Genomic DNA, 16,409 nt, shown 5'->3' on the forward strand with positions numbered 1-16,409 from the left:
TCTCCTGACCCCTCCTGTCTCAGCCTCCAGTATTTATGCTGCAGTAGTTTGTGTCGTGGGGGTAGGGTCAGTTTGTTATATCTGGAGTACTTCTCCTGTCCTATTCGGTGTCCTGTGTGAATTTAAGTGTTCTCTCTCTTTCTTTCTTTCTCTCGGAGGACCTGAGCCCTAGAACCATGCCTCAGGACTACCTGACATGATGACTCCTTGCTGTCCCCAGTCCACCTGGCCGTGCTGCTGCTCCAGTTTCAACTGTTCTGCCTTATTATTATTCGACCATGCTGGTCATTTATGAACATTTGAACATCTTGACCATGTTCTGTTATAATCTCCACCCGGCACAGCCAGAAGAGGACTGGCCACCCCACATAGCCTGGTTCCTCTCTAGGTTTCTTCATAGGTTTTGGCCTTTATAGGGAGTTTTTCCTAGCCACCGTGCTTCTACACCTGCATTGCTTGCTGTTTGGGGTTTTAGGCTGGGTTCCTGTACAGCACTTTGAAATATCAGCTGATGTAAGAAGGGCTATATAAATAAATACATTAGATTTGATTTGTTCAGTGTAAACTTAAGACTAAACTAAAACTAAAATGTGTAGAAAGTATAATGGACCTATAGATTTATAAAAAAATATAATCTTTAAGAACTAACAATTACTTTTTCCACATTTTGTTATGTTGGAGTTATTCTAAAATTGATTAAACTGTTTTTTCAATCTACACACTCCATAACGACAAAGCAAAAAAATATTACATTTACATTCAGACCCTTTTACTCAGCACTTTGTTGAAGCACGTTTGGCAGTGATTACAACCTCGAGTCTTCTTGGGTATGATGCTACAAGCTTGGCACACCTGAATTTGGGAAGTTTCTCCCATTCTTCTCTGCAGATCCTCTCAAGCTCTGTTAGGTTGGATGGGGAGCGTCGCTGCACAGCTATTTTCAGGTCTCGCCAGAGATGTTCGATCGGGTTCAAGTCCGGACTCTGGCTGGGCAACTCAAGGACATTCAGAGTTGTACTGAAGCCACTCCTGTGTTGTCTTGGCTGTGTGCTTAGGGTTATTCTGTTGGAAGGTGAACCTTCACCCCAGTCTGAGGTCCTGAGGGCTCTGGAGCAGGGTTTTCATCAAGAATCTCTCTGTACTTAGCTCCGTTCATTTTCTTGATCCTGACTAGTCTCCCAGCCACCACCACCTTAGGGATGCTGCCACCACCATGCTTCACCTTAGGGATGCTGCCACCACCATGCTTCACCTTAGGGATGCTGCCACCACCATGCTTCACCTTAGGGATGCTGCCACCACCATGCTTCACCTTAGGGATGCTGCCACCACCATGCTTCACCTTAGGGATGCTGCCACCACCATGCTTCACCTTAGGGATGCTGCCACCACCATGCTTCACCTTAGGGATGCTGCCACCACCATGCTTCACCTTAGGGATGCTGCCACCAACATGCTTCACCTTAGGGATGCTGCCACCACCATGCTTCACCTTAGGGATGCTGCCACCACCATGCTTCACCTTAGGGATGCTGCCACCACCATGCTTCACCTTAGTTATGCTGCCACCACCATGCTTCACCTTAGGGATGCTGCCACCACCATGCTTCACCTTAGGGATGCTGCCACCACCATGCTTCACCTTGGGGATGCTGCCATCACCATGCTTCACCTTAGGGATGCTGCCACCACCATGCTTCACCTTAGGGATGCTGCCACCACCATGCTTCACCTTAGGGATGCTGCCACCACCATGCTTCACCTTAGTTATGCTGCCACCACCATGCTTCACCTTAGGGATGCTGCCACCACCATGCTTCACCTTAGGGATGCTGCCACCACCATGCTTCACCTTGGGGATGCTGCCATCACCATGCTTCACCTTAGGGATGCTGCCACCACCATGCTTCACCTTAGGGATGGTGCCAAGTTTCCTCCAGACGTGATGCTTGGCATTCAGGCCAAAGAGTTCAATCTTTGTTTCATCAGACCAGATAATCTTGTTTCTCATGGTCAGAATCCTTTAGGTGCCTTTTGGCAAAGTCCAAGCAGGCTGTCAAGTGACTTTTACTGAAGAGAGGCTTCCGTCTGGCCACTCTACCATAAAGGCTTGATTGGTGGAGTGCTGCATAGATGGTTTTCCTTCTGGAAGGTTCTCCCATCTCCAGAGAGGAACTCCGGAGCTCTGTTAGAGTGACTATTGGGTTCTTTGTCACCTCAAAGACCAAGGCCCTTCTCACCCGATTTCTCAGTTTGTGCCTCAACACGATCCTGTCTCGGACCTCTCCGGACAATTCCTTTGACCTCACAGCTTCGTTTTTTGCTCTGACATGCACTGTCAACTGTGGGACCTTATATAGACAGGTGTGTGCCTTTCCAAACCATGTCAAATCAATTGAATTTTACCACAGGTTGGACTCAAATCAAGTTGTAGAAACGTCTCAAGGACGATCAATGGAAACAGGATGCATCCAGGCTCAATTTAGAGTCTCATAGCAAAGGGTCTGAGAATACTTAATGTAAATAAGGTATTTGTTTTAATAAAAATGTTTTGCTTTGCTATTATGGAGCACTCTGTCTAGATTGAATTTAAATCCATTTTAGAATAAGGCAGTGACGTAAGAAAATGTGGGGAAAGGGTCTGAATACTTTCTGAATGCACCGTATATCATCAGGTTTTATGGCCATATGGGGCCCCTGCTGTTGATTCAGTGTAAAATCCATTGGTTTAAATTAACACATGGTTGGGGGGGTGGGGGGTAATGGAGAAACGAGCATCAGCGGTTATATTGCTGAAGTAGAAATCATTCTATTCCATAAATTGGGTTCCAGAAACGCCACTTATAATTTCAAAACAAGCTGCCACAGTTACGGAGAGTAAATGACAGAACCATTTCATGGACCGACGTTCTAACAGGTTTACAATTGTATCAATTCTATTCCACTAAACAGATATATTCTGTCATTCTAAATTCACTCCAGGTTAAGATTAAATCCATTTATAAAAAGAGAATAAAAGGAGGTGGACTCTCGCGCTCTCCCTCCCTCTCCCTCCCTCCCTCCCTCTCCCTCCCTCCCTCCCTCTCCCTCCCTCCCTCCCTCCCTCTCCCTCCCTCCCTCCCTCTCCCTCCCTCCCTCCCTCTCCCTCCCTCCCTCTCTCCCTTTCTCTCGGGAGTAAAGAATGTGTCGATAAGTTAGGTTACCTTCCCAATTCCTAAATATCAACACCCAGGGAATGGATTAATCAATACGGGGTGTAAATAACAGTCAACCCTTTATCAATTAGTAAGATAAAGTGGATCAGAGAAGAGCAGAGCAGAGGGGGGGGGGGGGGGGGGGGGACAAGAGCACCTGCTACAGGTTTAGGACTGATTCAGAAAACACTGACAATGTCACGTGGGCCAGAATTAAAACTTACAGTATTGGTGTCAGCTTTTAATATTTAATCCATATGCAACAGTACTGCTTGACACACACATACACAGAGAGCAGAGGTTCTCTATAGTCATATAACTCAGCATTTTCTCTATAATCACACATCACTAAAATGAGTCATTCTACACAGCGAGTGGTGACGTGTCATTAACTAGAACATTATCTCTATGGTTACCGGTTAGTGAGAATGCTACTGTCTGGTTGCCCGGGGTGACTGGTCGTCTGGGTGGGTGGCTGTAATGCTGACTAGTGCAGTAACACCAACACTGTGTTCCTGCCTGGCCTATTGAGGTAGTGGGGGGGGGGGGGGACTACGGTACCGTGGTGCAGGGGGGGAATTAATCTCCCCCCCCCCCCCCCCCCTCTCCCCCTCTCTCCTTCCCCCTCCCCAACCGGATTGGAGAAGGTCCTTAGTCCCTCCCCTAAAGTTTTTATTTGTTTTATGTACGGAAAGCACATGGTAATATCGTCCAATGAAATGCCTACTTACAGGTTCATGCTACAATACATAATAGGAACAAAGTAAATGCCTCAGTAGAATAGAACAAACATTTACAAATACAGGAAGTCACAATTTATAGTCCAATATTTACAAGTGTATTGGGGAAGGGGTGTAGTGTATGACTGTGATGGCCAATCTCTCTGCCGTTGTGATGCCGACAGTCTCGGATACCCAACACAGTGAACACACACACCTAGCGGTCAGAGCGTTGGGACAGTAACCCAAACGTTGGTAGTTCAAATCACCGAGCCGACAAGGTGAAAAAAAATCTGTCGATCTGTCCTGGAGCGAGGCACTTGACCCTAATTGCTTCGTGCTCGCCGGTCAATAACGGCTGACCCTGATCGTGCTCTCTGAGGGCGTCTCGGTGGGAGTTGGGATACACAAAAAAATATCTATTTCTATTTCATACCTCAAACACAAGAGAACAAGAGGACAAATACAACCAGCCTTAATTGTACAATTCGGAAAGTATTCAGATCTCTTGACTTTTTACACATTTCGTTAAAGCCGGATTCTAAAACATTTCTCTCGCAATCTACACAATAGCCCAATAGTGACAAACAAAAAACAGCTAAGATTTTTTTGCGAATGCATTAAAAACAAAACTGAAATAACTTTTACATCAGTATTCAGACCCTTTACTCAGTACTTTGTAGAAGCACCTTTGGCAGCGATTACAGCCTCGAGTCTTCTTGGGTGTGACGCTACAAGCTTGGCACACCTGTATTTGGGGAGTTTCTCCCAGTCTTCTCTGCAGATCCTCTCAAGCTCTGTCAGGTTGGACAGGTCTCTACAGACATGTTCGATGGGGTTCAAGACCAAAACCATCCTCCACATGAACGTCCCCTTCCCTGTAGTCGACAACACATGAACGTCCCCTTCCCTGTAGTCGACAACACAAAACCATCCTCCACATGAACGCTCCCTGTCCCCTATGACAGCCCTCTGGCCTGCTCCGGCTCCCTGTCCCACATGATAGCCCTCTGGCCTGCTCCGGCTCCCTGTCCCACATGATAGCCCTCTGGCCTGCTCCGGCTCCCTGTCCCACATGATAGCCCTCTGGCCTGCTCCGGCTCCCTGTCCCACATGATAGCCCTCTGGCCTGCTCCGGCTCCCTGTCCCACATGATAGCCCTCTGGCCTGCTCCGGCTCCCTGTCCCACATGATAGCCCTCTGGCCTGCTCCGGCTCCCTGTCCCACATGATAGCCCTCTGGCCTGCTCCGGCTCCCTGTCCCACATGATAGCCCTCTGGTCTGCTCCGGCTCCCTGTCCCACATGATAGCCCTCTGGCCTGCTCCAGCTCCCTGTCCCACATGATAGCCCTCTGGCCTGCTCCGGCTCCCTGTTCCACATGACAGCCCTCTGGCCTGCTCCGGCTCCCTGTCCCCTATGGCCCCCACTCAACCCGTCTGCACCATCCACAGAGTCAAATGGCAAGGGTTCGGTCATGGGCCATCCATAGGGACAAGTGAGAGGTCATTTTAAAATGTCAGTGCATGACACTCCGACACAGTTACAAAGTTCATTCACTGGGGGAACAGATTTCAAGTCAACTGATGAAGACTGCTAATGTTGCTCAAAACATGACCATCATGCTATTAGGGAAAGTCGGATGGCTTTGTACACTGTACACAGATGATCATAAAACACTAGACATGTCTTATCCTTTGAGTGCAATGTGTTTCCTTTCTTCTTCTTTATGTTTTCAGATGTTTGTTACGTCACTGGTGATGTCACTTCCTTCGGCAACGTAAACACATATATGTCTCCCATGCCAATAAAAACCCCTTAAGAATGGACTTGACAGGACGAGCGAGAACGCTTGAGAGATGGAGTGAGAGGAAGGGTCGATGAGAGAGGGAACACAAGAAAGGGAGGGGACGAGGGAGAGAAAGAGTGCAATACATTTATTTGACAAAAGCGGCCCCTTTTTGTATCAGTCTGTGACAACCACTGTGGCAGTCAGAACACATCACAGCAGGGGAGAAGTGCTTTCGTTCCCTCCCTGTGTTACGCTGTCTCGCTCTGTCAATGAGTAGTAGGTGGATGGAGATCCAACTGTTTAGACAATGAATCCCCGTCCCCAGAGGTATCACTTAACCTTGTCAGGCAGGGGGAGGTTTGGCTACTCTGGGCCAGGCTTAAAGTGGGCTCCACAGCTGTGACCAGCCATACAGAGTCTTTGTCTTTCTGTCTGACGGCTCAAAAATCACAACACCATGGCTAGGGCACAAATGACACCCTATATAGTGCACTAGCCTCACAGGCACTGGTCCAACGTAGTTCACTACATAGGGAATAGGGTGACATTTGGAACCACATCCGCCTTCTGCTCCGGCATCTTTCATAAAGCTCAAGTCGGTTGAATTAAAGCCGTCGCAGACGATGATTTCAGCCATCTTATGCTTTCATTTTGCCGTCCCAGACTAAAATGTGTGTGTGTGTGTGTGTGGGGGGGGGGGACAAATTCTTAGGTTGTAAACGACTGTCGGACGTCTTGGGTTGTTCAGTGTGACAGGGTCTAGGTCTGACATTAAACTATCTCTACGTACGGACGTCTTGGGTCGTTCAGTGTGACGGTCTAGGTCTGACATTAAACTACCTCTACGTACGGACGTCTTGGGTCGTTCAGTGTGACAGGGTCTAGGTCTGCCATCAACTACCTCTACGTACGGACGTCTTGGGTCGTTCAGTGTGACAGGGTCTAGGTCTGCCATCAACTACCTCTACGTACGGACGTCTTGGGTCGTTCAGTGTGACAGGGTCTAGGTCTGACATTAAACTACCTCTACGTGCGGTTGTAGGTTCTGACAAAGTTGTAGTAGTGTCAGAAACGTTGAGCCGTTGTGGCGAGCCGATCCCGGAGACTGAACAATTAGAAAGACTGCACTGAGCATGCACACAATAACACGATTGTGAATAGTCAGATTAATATAATAGTTATATTTAAACGTTTTACATGCTGTGCCAGAAGAAGAGTTTCATTAATCTTGTTCACATGACATTCGCAGTCAATCTACCTGATGAAAAATAAACGTTCTACAGCGTCAATGCTATTTTGGGGCAGCCTATTTGATTCGGAGTTTGGACAAAAGTTTGTATGAGGAAACTATTTCCACGATTGCATTCTTTCAGCTTTTCCTAACTCAGTTCACTCGCGCATAAGCATAGAGTGAGGCTTTAACTGCCGGTGCCGACACGCGATCAGATCCAGTTGGTGTTGAACTGCCGGTGCCGACACACGATCAGATCCAGTTGGTGTTGAACTGCCGGTGACGACACACGATCAGATCCAGTTGGTGTTGAACTGTCGGTGACGACACACGATCAGATCCAGTTGGTGTTGAACAGCCGGTGCTGACACTCGATCAGATCCAGTTGGTGTTGAACAGCCGGTGCTGACACACGATCAGATCCAGTTGGTGTTGAACAGCCGGTGCTGACACTCGATCAGATCCAGTTGGTGTTGAACTGCCGGTGCCGACACTCGATCAGATCCAGTTGGTGCTGACACACGATCAGATCCAGTTGGTGTTGAACAGCCGGTGCTGACACGCGATCAGACCCAGTTGGTTTTGAACTGCCGGTGCCGACACACGATCAGATCCAGTTGGTGTTGACACACGATCAGATCCAGTTGGTGTTGACACACGATCAGATCCAGTTGGTGTTGAACTGCCGGTGCCGACACACGATCAGATCCAGTTGGTGCTGACACACGATCAGATCCAGTTGGTGTTGAACAGCCGGTGCTGACACGCGATCAGACCCAGTTGGTTTTGAACTGCCGGTGCCGACACACGATCAGATCCAGTTGGTGTTGAACTGCCGGTGCTGACACACGATCAGATCCAGTTGGTGTTGAACAGCCGGTGCCGACACACGATCAGATCCAGTTGGTGTTGAACTGCCGGTGCCGACACACGATCAGATCCAGTTGGTGTTGAACAGCCGGTGCCGACACAGGATCAGATCCAGTTGGTGCCGACACACGATCAGATCCAGTTGGTGCTGACACACGATCAGATCCAGTTGGTGCTGACACACGATCAGATCCAGTTGGTGTTGAACAGCCGGTGCTGACACGCGATCAGACCCAGTTGGTTTTGAACTGCCGGTGCCGACACACGATCAGATCCAGTTGGTGTTGAACTGCCGGTGCTGACACACGATCAGATCCAGTTGGTGTTGAACAGCCGGTGCCGACACGCGATCAGATACACCGTTGCAGCTGAAGTAGCCCCGCAGGCCAATCGCAGAATGTGACGACAGAACTGAAGCTAAATCGCACAATCTGGCCAGGTTGTTCAAAATTGAATTTAACATTGCACGATGTGTGACATTTAATAATCTTAAAAAGGTGGAATCCGATGTGCCAAGGCCTTTAGTCAGTGTTGGTTTAGATGGAGAGTTGGTGTCGAGTGTCTGTTTTGACAAACAGAATGAATGACAACACGCGCATACTGCAGCTTTCCACTGCACGGCTACCCAGGAGCACAATCACACAAGGAATTTGCTGAGACTGGGTGCTAGCTACTGGCCTAATTCCATTGTTCTGTTCTCAACATACACTTAGAATATAAAACATTGGGAACACCTTATCAATATTGAGTTGAACCCCCCCCTTCGGTTGCCCTCAGAACAGCCTCAATTCGTCAGGGCAAGGACTCCACAAGGTATAGAAAGCATTCCACAGGGATGCTGGTTCATGTTAACTCCAATTCTTCCCACAGTTGTGTCATGTTGGCTGGATGTCCTTTGGGTGGTGGACCATTAATACACACAGGAAAACTGTTGAGAGTGTGAAAATCCCAGCAGCGCTGTCAGTTCACACAAACCGGTGTGCCTGGCACCTACTACCATACCCCGTTCAAAGGCACTTCAATGTTTAGTCTCTCCTATTCACCTTCTGAATGGCACACATACACAATCCATGTCCCAATTGTCTCAAGGGTTAAAATTCCTTCGTTAAAAAAAACTCTTACGGATCCACCCTTTTTTTTCCCCCAATGTTCACCTAAAATGACCCAAATCTAACTGTCTGTAGCTCAAGGATATGCATATTCTTGATACCATTTGAAAGGAGACACTTTGAAGTTTGTGGAAATGTGAAAATAATCCTGGAGAATATAAAACACATTAGATTTGGTAAAAGATCACTTAAAAAAAAATATATATATATATTTATTTTTTTGTACCGTCTTTGAAATGCAAGAGAAAGACCATAATGTATTATTCCAGACCAGGCACAATTTAGATTTTGGCCACTAGTGTATGTGCAAAGTTCTAGGCTGCTCCAATGAACCATTGCATTTTTGTTGAAAAAATTTGTCAAGACTGGCCAAATGTGTCTAATTGGTTTATTAATAACTTTTCATGTTCAAAACTGTGCACTCTCCTCAAACTATAGCATGGTATTATTTCCCTGTAATAGCAACTGTAACTTGGACAAGAACTTACGCTTTCTGCCCATATCAGATATGTCTATGTCCTGGGAAATGTTCTTGTTACTTACAACCTCATGCAAATCACGTTAGTGCACATTAGCTCAACCGTCCCGTGGGTGGGACACCGATCTGTAGAGATCCTTACGAGGATTTATTGAACTGTCCCCTCCCCTTCATCTACATGTCCCCTCCCCTTCATCTACATGTCCCCTCCCCTTCATCTACATGTCCCCTCCCCTTCATCTACATGTCCCCTCCCCTTCATCTACATGTCCCCTCCCCTTCATCTACATGTCCCCTCCCCTTCATCTACATGTCCCCTCCCCTTCATCTACATGTCCCCTCCCCTTCATCTACATGTCCCCTCCCCTTCATCTACATGTCTCCTCCCCTTCATCGACAATGATTGAAGTGGATTTATCAAATGACATCAATAAGGGACCATAACTTTCACCTGGATTCACCTGGTCAGTGTATGTCATGGAAAGAGCAGGTGTTCTTAATGTTTTGTAAAGTCACTGTATTGTATCGTCAGTGTAAAACATCACATGAAGGAGTTTGTAAAATAAATGTTTCAAGATCGATGAGAAATTAAGGTCAGTTTTGTGGTTTCCTAAAAATGAGATAAGGTTGGGATTTGGAGGGCAAGTCGATACTAGTTCCTTATAACACCAGACGTGTCACCCAATGAGCATGTTTGGGATGCTCTGGATAGACGTGTCACCCAATGAGCATGTTTGGGATGCTCTGGATAGACGTGTCACCCAATGAGCAGGTTTGGGATGCTCTGGATAGACGTGTGTGCCAGTTCCCTCCAATATCCAGCAACTTCACACAGCCATTGAAGAGGAGTGGGACAACATTCCACAGGCCACAATCAACAGCCTGATCAACTCTACATGACGGAGATGTGAGGCAAATTGTGGTCACACCAGACACGGACTGGTTTTCTGATTATTATTGTTTTTTTTTTTTTTTAAGGTATATGTGGGCAACAGAATCATATCTGTATTCCCAGTCAAATCTTTGGAATTGTAAGATGCTGAGATGTATTTGTGTTCCGTGTAGACGTCCCCACCCCCGGTCCAGCTCTAACACCTGACATCTCCTAAAGACATCACCCTACAGTAACGGAATAAGAAAACTCCAAGAGATGTGTGTGTAACTTTAGGTAACGTACCTCGATGAGCTTGTTGGCGTGCTCGCGGAACACCTGGGCGTATTCCTTCACCTCCTTCTCGTTCCCGTTCTTCGCCGCTTCGATCAGAACCAGCAGGGGAACGTTGGTCTCCAGGAACGAGTCAGAGACGTGATCCATGACCGCCTTACGCAGCTACACAGAGAGAAGGAGAACGAACGAGAGGAGTCAAAAAGCTGAACGGTTATTTTAGCTTTACTAGAGAAAAACAAAAGCCTCTGGCAGAGAAACTAAAAATTTTGTAAAACCAACCTGTCTGTGAAGGTCTCTGGAGAAGGAATGGGACTGGGAGAACAGGGGGAGGAAGAGAACAGAGGGAGAAAGAGAACAGGGGGAGGAAGAGAACAGGGGGAGGAAGAGAACAGGGGGAGGAAGAGAACAGGGGGAGGAAGAGAACAGGGGGAGGAAGAGAACAGGGGGAGGAAGAGAACAGGGGGAGGAAGAGAACAGGGGGAGGAAGAGAACAGGGGGAGGAAGAGAACAGGGGGAGGAAGAGGAAGGAAACCTGTCTGAAAGGAGGAATGGGAGAATAGAGAGGGAGATTAAGGGGAGGCGAATAGAGAGGGAGATTAAGGGGGGTGCGAATAGAGAGGGAGATTAAGGGAGGAGAATTGAGAGGGAGATTGGGGGGGATAGAGAGGGAGATTGAGGGAGGAGAATAGAGAGGGAGATTAAGGGGGGGAGAATAGAGAGGGAGATTGAGGGAGGAGAATAGAGAGGGAGATTAAGGGGGGGGAGAATAGAGAGGGAGATTGAGGGAGGAGAATAGAGAGGGAGATTAAGGGGGGGAAATAGAGAGGGAGATTGAGGGGGGAAATAGAGAGGGAGATTGAGGGGGGGAATAGAGAGGGAGATTGAGGGGGGGATAGAGAGGGAGATTGAGGGGGGGAATAGAGAGGGAGATTGAGGGGGGGAATAGAGAGGGAGATTAAGGGGGGGGCGTGGAGAGGGAGATTAAGGGGGGGCGTGGAGAGGGAGATTAAGGGGGGGAATAGAGAGGGAGATTAAGGGGGGAATAGAGAGGGAGATTAAGGGGGGGAATAGAGAGGGAGATTAAGGGGGGGAATAGAGAGGGAGATTAAGGGGGGGAATAGAGAGGGAGATTAAGGGGGGGAATAGAGAGGGAGATTAAGGGGGGAATAGAGAGGAGATTAAGGGGGGGAATAGAGAGGGAGATTAAGGGGGGGAATAGAGAGGGAGATTAAGGGGGGAATAGAGAGGAGATTAAGGGGGGGAATAGAGAGGGAGATTAAGGGGGGGAATAGAGAGGGAGATTAAGGGGGGGAATAGAGAGGGAGATTAAGGGGGGAATAGAGAGGAGATTAAGGGGGGGAATAGAGAGGGAGATTAAGGGGGGGAATAGAGAGGGAGATGAAGGGGGGGAGAATGGAGATTGAGGGAGGAGAAGAGGGGGATTAGCACCAACCTGTCTGTGGAGATAAGGACAAAGAATGGGAGGATGCAGAGAAAGAAGGAATGAGAGGACGGGGGGAGACAAATAAACCTGGGGAGGTCTCTGGAGAAGGAATGGGAGAATGGAGGGAGGAAGAAGAGGGACCAACCTGTCTGCGAAGGTCCCTAGTCTTCTTGGTCATCCTGTCGATGGCAGTGTTCAGAGCATCACTCTTGTCCTTCTTGCCAGCCTGGAGGAGAGAGAGCGAGAGAAGGTTAGAGGTGTAATGACTATTTACACAGACGAAGACAGAGCGAAAGAGAGACAGCGAGGTGGCTGAAAGTCACTGAGGGATGAATCGCAGGCCTTTACAAGACAATCATTTACAGAGATACGTGAGACGGACCAGAGACGCTTTGGACAACTACTGTAGGTTTGAAACCATTAGAACAGAAGTAAAAACAAACATTTCACAGATATCATTAGTCAGAGAGAGAACAGTACAGATCTCAGATCAGAGAGAGAACAGTACAGATCTCAGATCAGAGATAGTATTAGTCAGAGAGAGAACAGTACAGATCTCAGATCAGAGAGAGAACAGTACAGATCTCAGATCAGAGATAGTATTAGTCAGAGAGAGAACAGTACGGATCTCAGATCAGAGATGGTATTAGTCAGAGAGAGAACAGTACAGATCAGAGATAGTATTAGTCAGACAGAACAGTACAGATCTCAGATCAGAGATAGTATTAGTCAGAGAGATAACAGTACAGATCTCAGATCAGAGATGGTATTAGTCAGAGAGAGAACAGTACAGATCAGAGATAGTATTAGTCAGACAGAACAGTACAGATCTCAGATCAGAGACAGTATTAGTCAGAGAGAGAACAGTACAGATCTTTCTCCTGCCCGAGTTTCCCCTGAGGATGGATTTGGGTATATCACTTCATCAAGCAGTTAATGAGTCCCTTGGTCTGTGGAGGTATATCACTTCATCAAGCAGTTAATGAGTCCCTTGGTCTGTGGAGGTATATCAAATACCCGGAAGTAAAATGTCCTAATGATCACAGCAGCTTCTTCATATGGATTATTCCTCCCCCTTGCGCCGCGCCACGCCTAGATGTTGAATGGGTTTTAATTGGCCAACCAATCACCATGCTCCGAAGTGATTTCCCTGTTCTGTTCTTCCTAAGGGTGTTTGGAGGTTCAGATCAGGAAGCGCTAACACGGCCCAAGAGGAACTCCTGGGACGAGCCGTCATTCCAACAGAGACCAAAGGAATTTCTCTCTTGTTCCCCCTTTCTAACAGTGAATTAGTCCCCCCCCTTTCTAACACTGAATTAGTCCCCCCCCCCCTTTCTAACACTGAATTAGTCCCCCCCCCCTTTCTAACACTGAATTAGTCCCCCCCCCTTTCTAACACTGAATTAGCCCCCCCCTTTCTAACATCGAATGAGTCCCCGTCCCCCCCTTTAACACCGAATGAGTCCCCGTCCCCCCCTTTAACACCAAATGAGTCCCCCCCCCCCCCCCCCCTTAACACCGAATGAGTTCCCCCCCCCCCTTTAACACCGAATGAGTCCCCCCCCCCCCCCCTTTAACACCGAATGAGTTCCCCCCCTTTAACACCGAATTAGTTCCCCCCCTTTCTAACACCGAATTAGTCCCCCCCCCCCCCCCTTCTAACACCGAATGAGTTCCCCCCCCCCCTTTAACACCGAATGAGTTCCCCCCCTTTAACACCGAATTAGTTCCCCCCCTTTCTAACACCGAATTAGTCCCCCCCCCCCCCCTTCTAACACCGAATGAGTTCCCCCCCCCCTTTAACACCGAATGAGTTCCCCCCCCCCTTTAACACCGAATGAGTTCCCCCCCTTTAACACCGAATGAGTTCCCCCCCTTTAACACCGAATGAGTTCCCCCCCTTTAACACCGAATGAGTTCCCCCCCTTTAACACCGAATTAGTTCCCCCCCTTTAACACCGAATTAGTTCCCCCCCTTTCTAACACCGAATTAGTCCCCCCCCCCCCCCCTTCTAACACCGAATGAGTTCCCCCCCCCCTTTAACACCGAATGAGTTCCCCCCCCCCTTTAACACCGAATGAGTTCCCCCCCCCCTTTAACACCGAATGAGTTCCCCCCCTTTAACACCGAATGAGTTCCCCCCCTTTAACACCGAATGAGTTCCCCCCCTTTAACACCGAATTAGTTCCCCCCCTTTAACACCGAATTAGTTCCCCCCCTTTCTAACACCGAATTAGTTCCCCCCCTTTAACACCGAATTAGTTCCCCCCCCCCTTTAACACCGAATGAGTCCCCCCCCCCCCTTTAACACCGAATGAGTCCCCCCCCCCTTTAACACCGAATGAGTTCCCCCCCTTTAACACCGAATGAGTTCCCCCCCTTTAACACCGAATGAGTTCCCCCCCTTTAACACCGAATGAGTTCCCCCCCTTTAACACCGAATTAGTTCCCCCCCTTTAACACCGAATTAGTTCCCCCCCTTTAACACCGAATTAGTTCCCCCCCTTTAACACCGAATGAGTTCCCCCCCTTTAACACCGAATGAGTTCCCCCCCTTTAACACCAAATTAGTTCCCCCCCCTTTCTAACACCGAATTAGTCGTCTCAAAAGGACAATGATACATCCCAAAATGGCACCCTATTCCTATTGTAGCGCACTACTTTTGAACAGGGCCTATAAAAGGGTAGCGGTGCAGTAAATAAGGAAAGGCCATTTGGGATGCAGAGGCAGAGTACCTCGGTCAAAGAGGATGACGATGACATCACAACCAACCAGCTAGATGACATCACAACCAACCAGCTAGATGACAGCACAACCAACCAGCTAGATGACATCACAACCAAAGCGAACACGCTCTTCTCCGTAGCCGACGTGAGTATGACCTTTAAAACAGGGCAACATTCACTACCAGGACATGTACTCAGCGCATGTGTTCACTGACATTTTTCAACCTCTCCCCGCGAGTCTGTAATTCCTGCATGTTTCAAGCAGACCGCCATAGCCCCTTGCGCCCAAGAACGCCATGCCTAAATGATTACCGCCCCCGTAGCGCTTGCTTTGAAAGTCTGGTCATGGCGCACATCAACACCATCATCCCAGAAACCCCTAGACCCACCACAATTTGCATACCGCCCCAACAGACCATCAGATGATGCCATCTCTATCCCACACTGCCCTTTCCCACCTGGACAAAAGGAACACTTATGTGAGAACGCTGTTCATTGACTACAGCTCAGCGTTCAACACCATAGTGCCCTCCAAGCTCATGACTAATCTAAGGACCCTGGGACTGAACACCTCCATATGCAACTGGATCCTGGACTTCCTGACGGGCCGCCCCCCAGGTGGTGAGGGTAAGTAACAACAAATCTGCCATGCTGATCCTCAACATGGGGGCCCCTCAGGGGTGCGTGCTCAGACCCCTCCTGTACTCTGTTCAAGCACGACTACAACACCGTCATTATGTTTTCTGGCGACACAACAGTGGTAGGCCTGATCACTGACAGCCTATAGGGAGGTGGTCAGAGACTTGGCAGTGTGGTACCAAGACAACAAACGCTCCCTCAATGTGAGCAAAACAAAAGGAGCTGATCGTGGACTACAGGAAAAGGCGGGCCGAATTTTTCCGATAAGGTCTACCTACACACCTGTTGTATTCAGTGTTTTTCCGATAAGGTCTACCTACACACCTGTTGTATTCGGTGTTTTTCCGATAAGGTTTACCTACACACCTGTTGTATTCGGTGTTTTTCCGATAAGGTCTACCTACACACCTGTTGTATTCGGTGTTTTTCCGATAAGGTCTACCTACACACCTGTTGTATTCGGTGTTTTTCCGATAAGGTCTACCTACACACCTGTTGTATTCAGTGTTTTTCCGATAAGGTCTACCTACACACCTGTTGTATTCGGTGTTTTTCCGATAAGGTCTACCTACACACCTGTTGTATTCGGTGCATGTGACCAATACAATACAATTTGATTGGATTGAATTTGAAAAGGAGAAATGACTTCAACGTGTCGCGTAATTAGAACGAGTAAAAGCAGCCGGAACGGGAACCCATAGGGGCTCTAGTCAAACCAAGTGCACTACGTAGGGAATAGGCTGCCATTTGGGACACAACCCAGCGAGAGATCAAGTCCTCATTAAAAGATAAGGTCGTAGTACTGGACAGCAGCTTGTTAATAATACAACTCAAAATATACTGAGTGTGAGGAACTGAACTGGAGCTGGCTGGCTCGTCAACAGCATCCTATCACAACCAAGATAAGCAGACCGTTCCAATGCTATGCTAACAATTAAGGCGTTAGCAAACAGGCTAGACAGCCAAATGTTATGCTAACAATTAAGGCGTTAGCAAACAGGCTAGACAGCCAAATGTTATGCTAACAATTAAGGCGTTA

The 16,409-nt window shown here is 48.1% G+C and overlaps 1 protein-coding gene across 2 annotated transcripts in view; it reads right to left on the reverse strand.

The window, feature by feature from the left end:
• The window catches only part of LOC139366585 (catenin alpha-1-like), a 219,630-nt gene that overhangs the window by 77,896 nt on the left and 125,325 nt on the right, over positions 1-16,409 (reverse strand). For both annotated transcript variants that reach the window (XM_071104258.1, XM_071104259.1), the window contains exons 9-10: positions 12,149-12,229; positions 10,569-10,721 (exon numbers count right to left, since the gene is read on the reverse strand). In XM_071104258.1, the coding sequence (XP_070960359.1) occupies positions 10,569-10,721; positions 12,149-12,229 (234 nt within the window). The remainder of the gene's footprint in view (positions 1-10,568; positions 10,722-12,148; positions 12,230-16,409) is intronic.

This window comes from Oncorhynchus clarkii, chromosome 14 (genome assembly GCF_045791955.1).
Source record: "Oncorhynchus clarkii lewisi isolate Uvic-CL-2024 chromosome 14, UVic_Ocla_1.0, whole genome shotgun sequence".
NCBI lineage: Eukaryota > Metazoa > Chordata > Actinopteri > Salmoniformes > Salmonidae > Oncorhynchus > Oncorhynchus clarkii.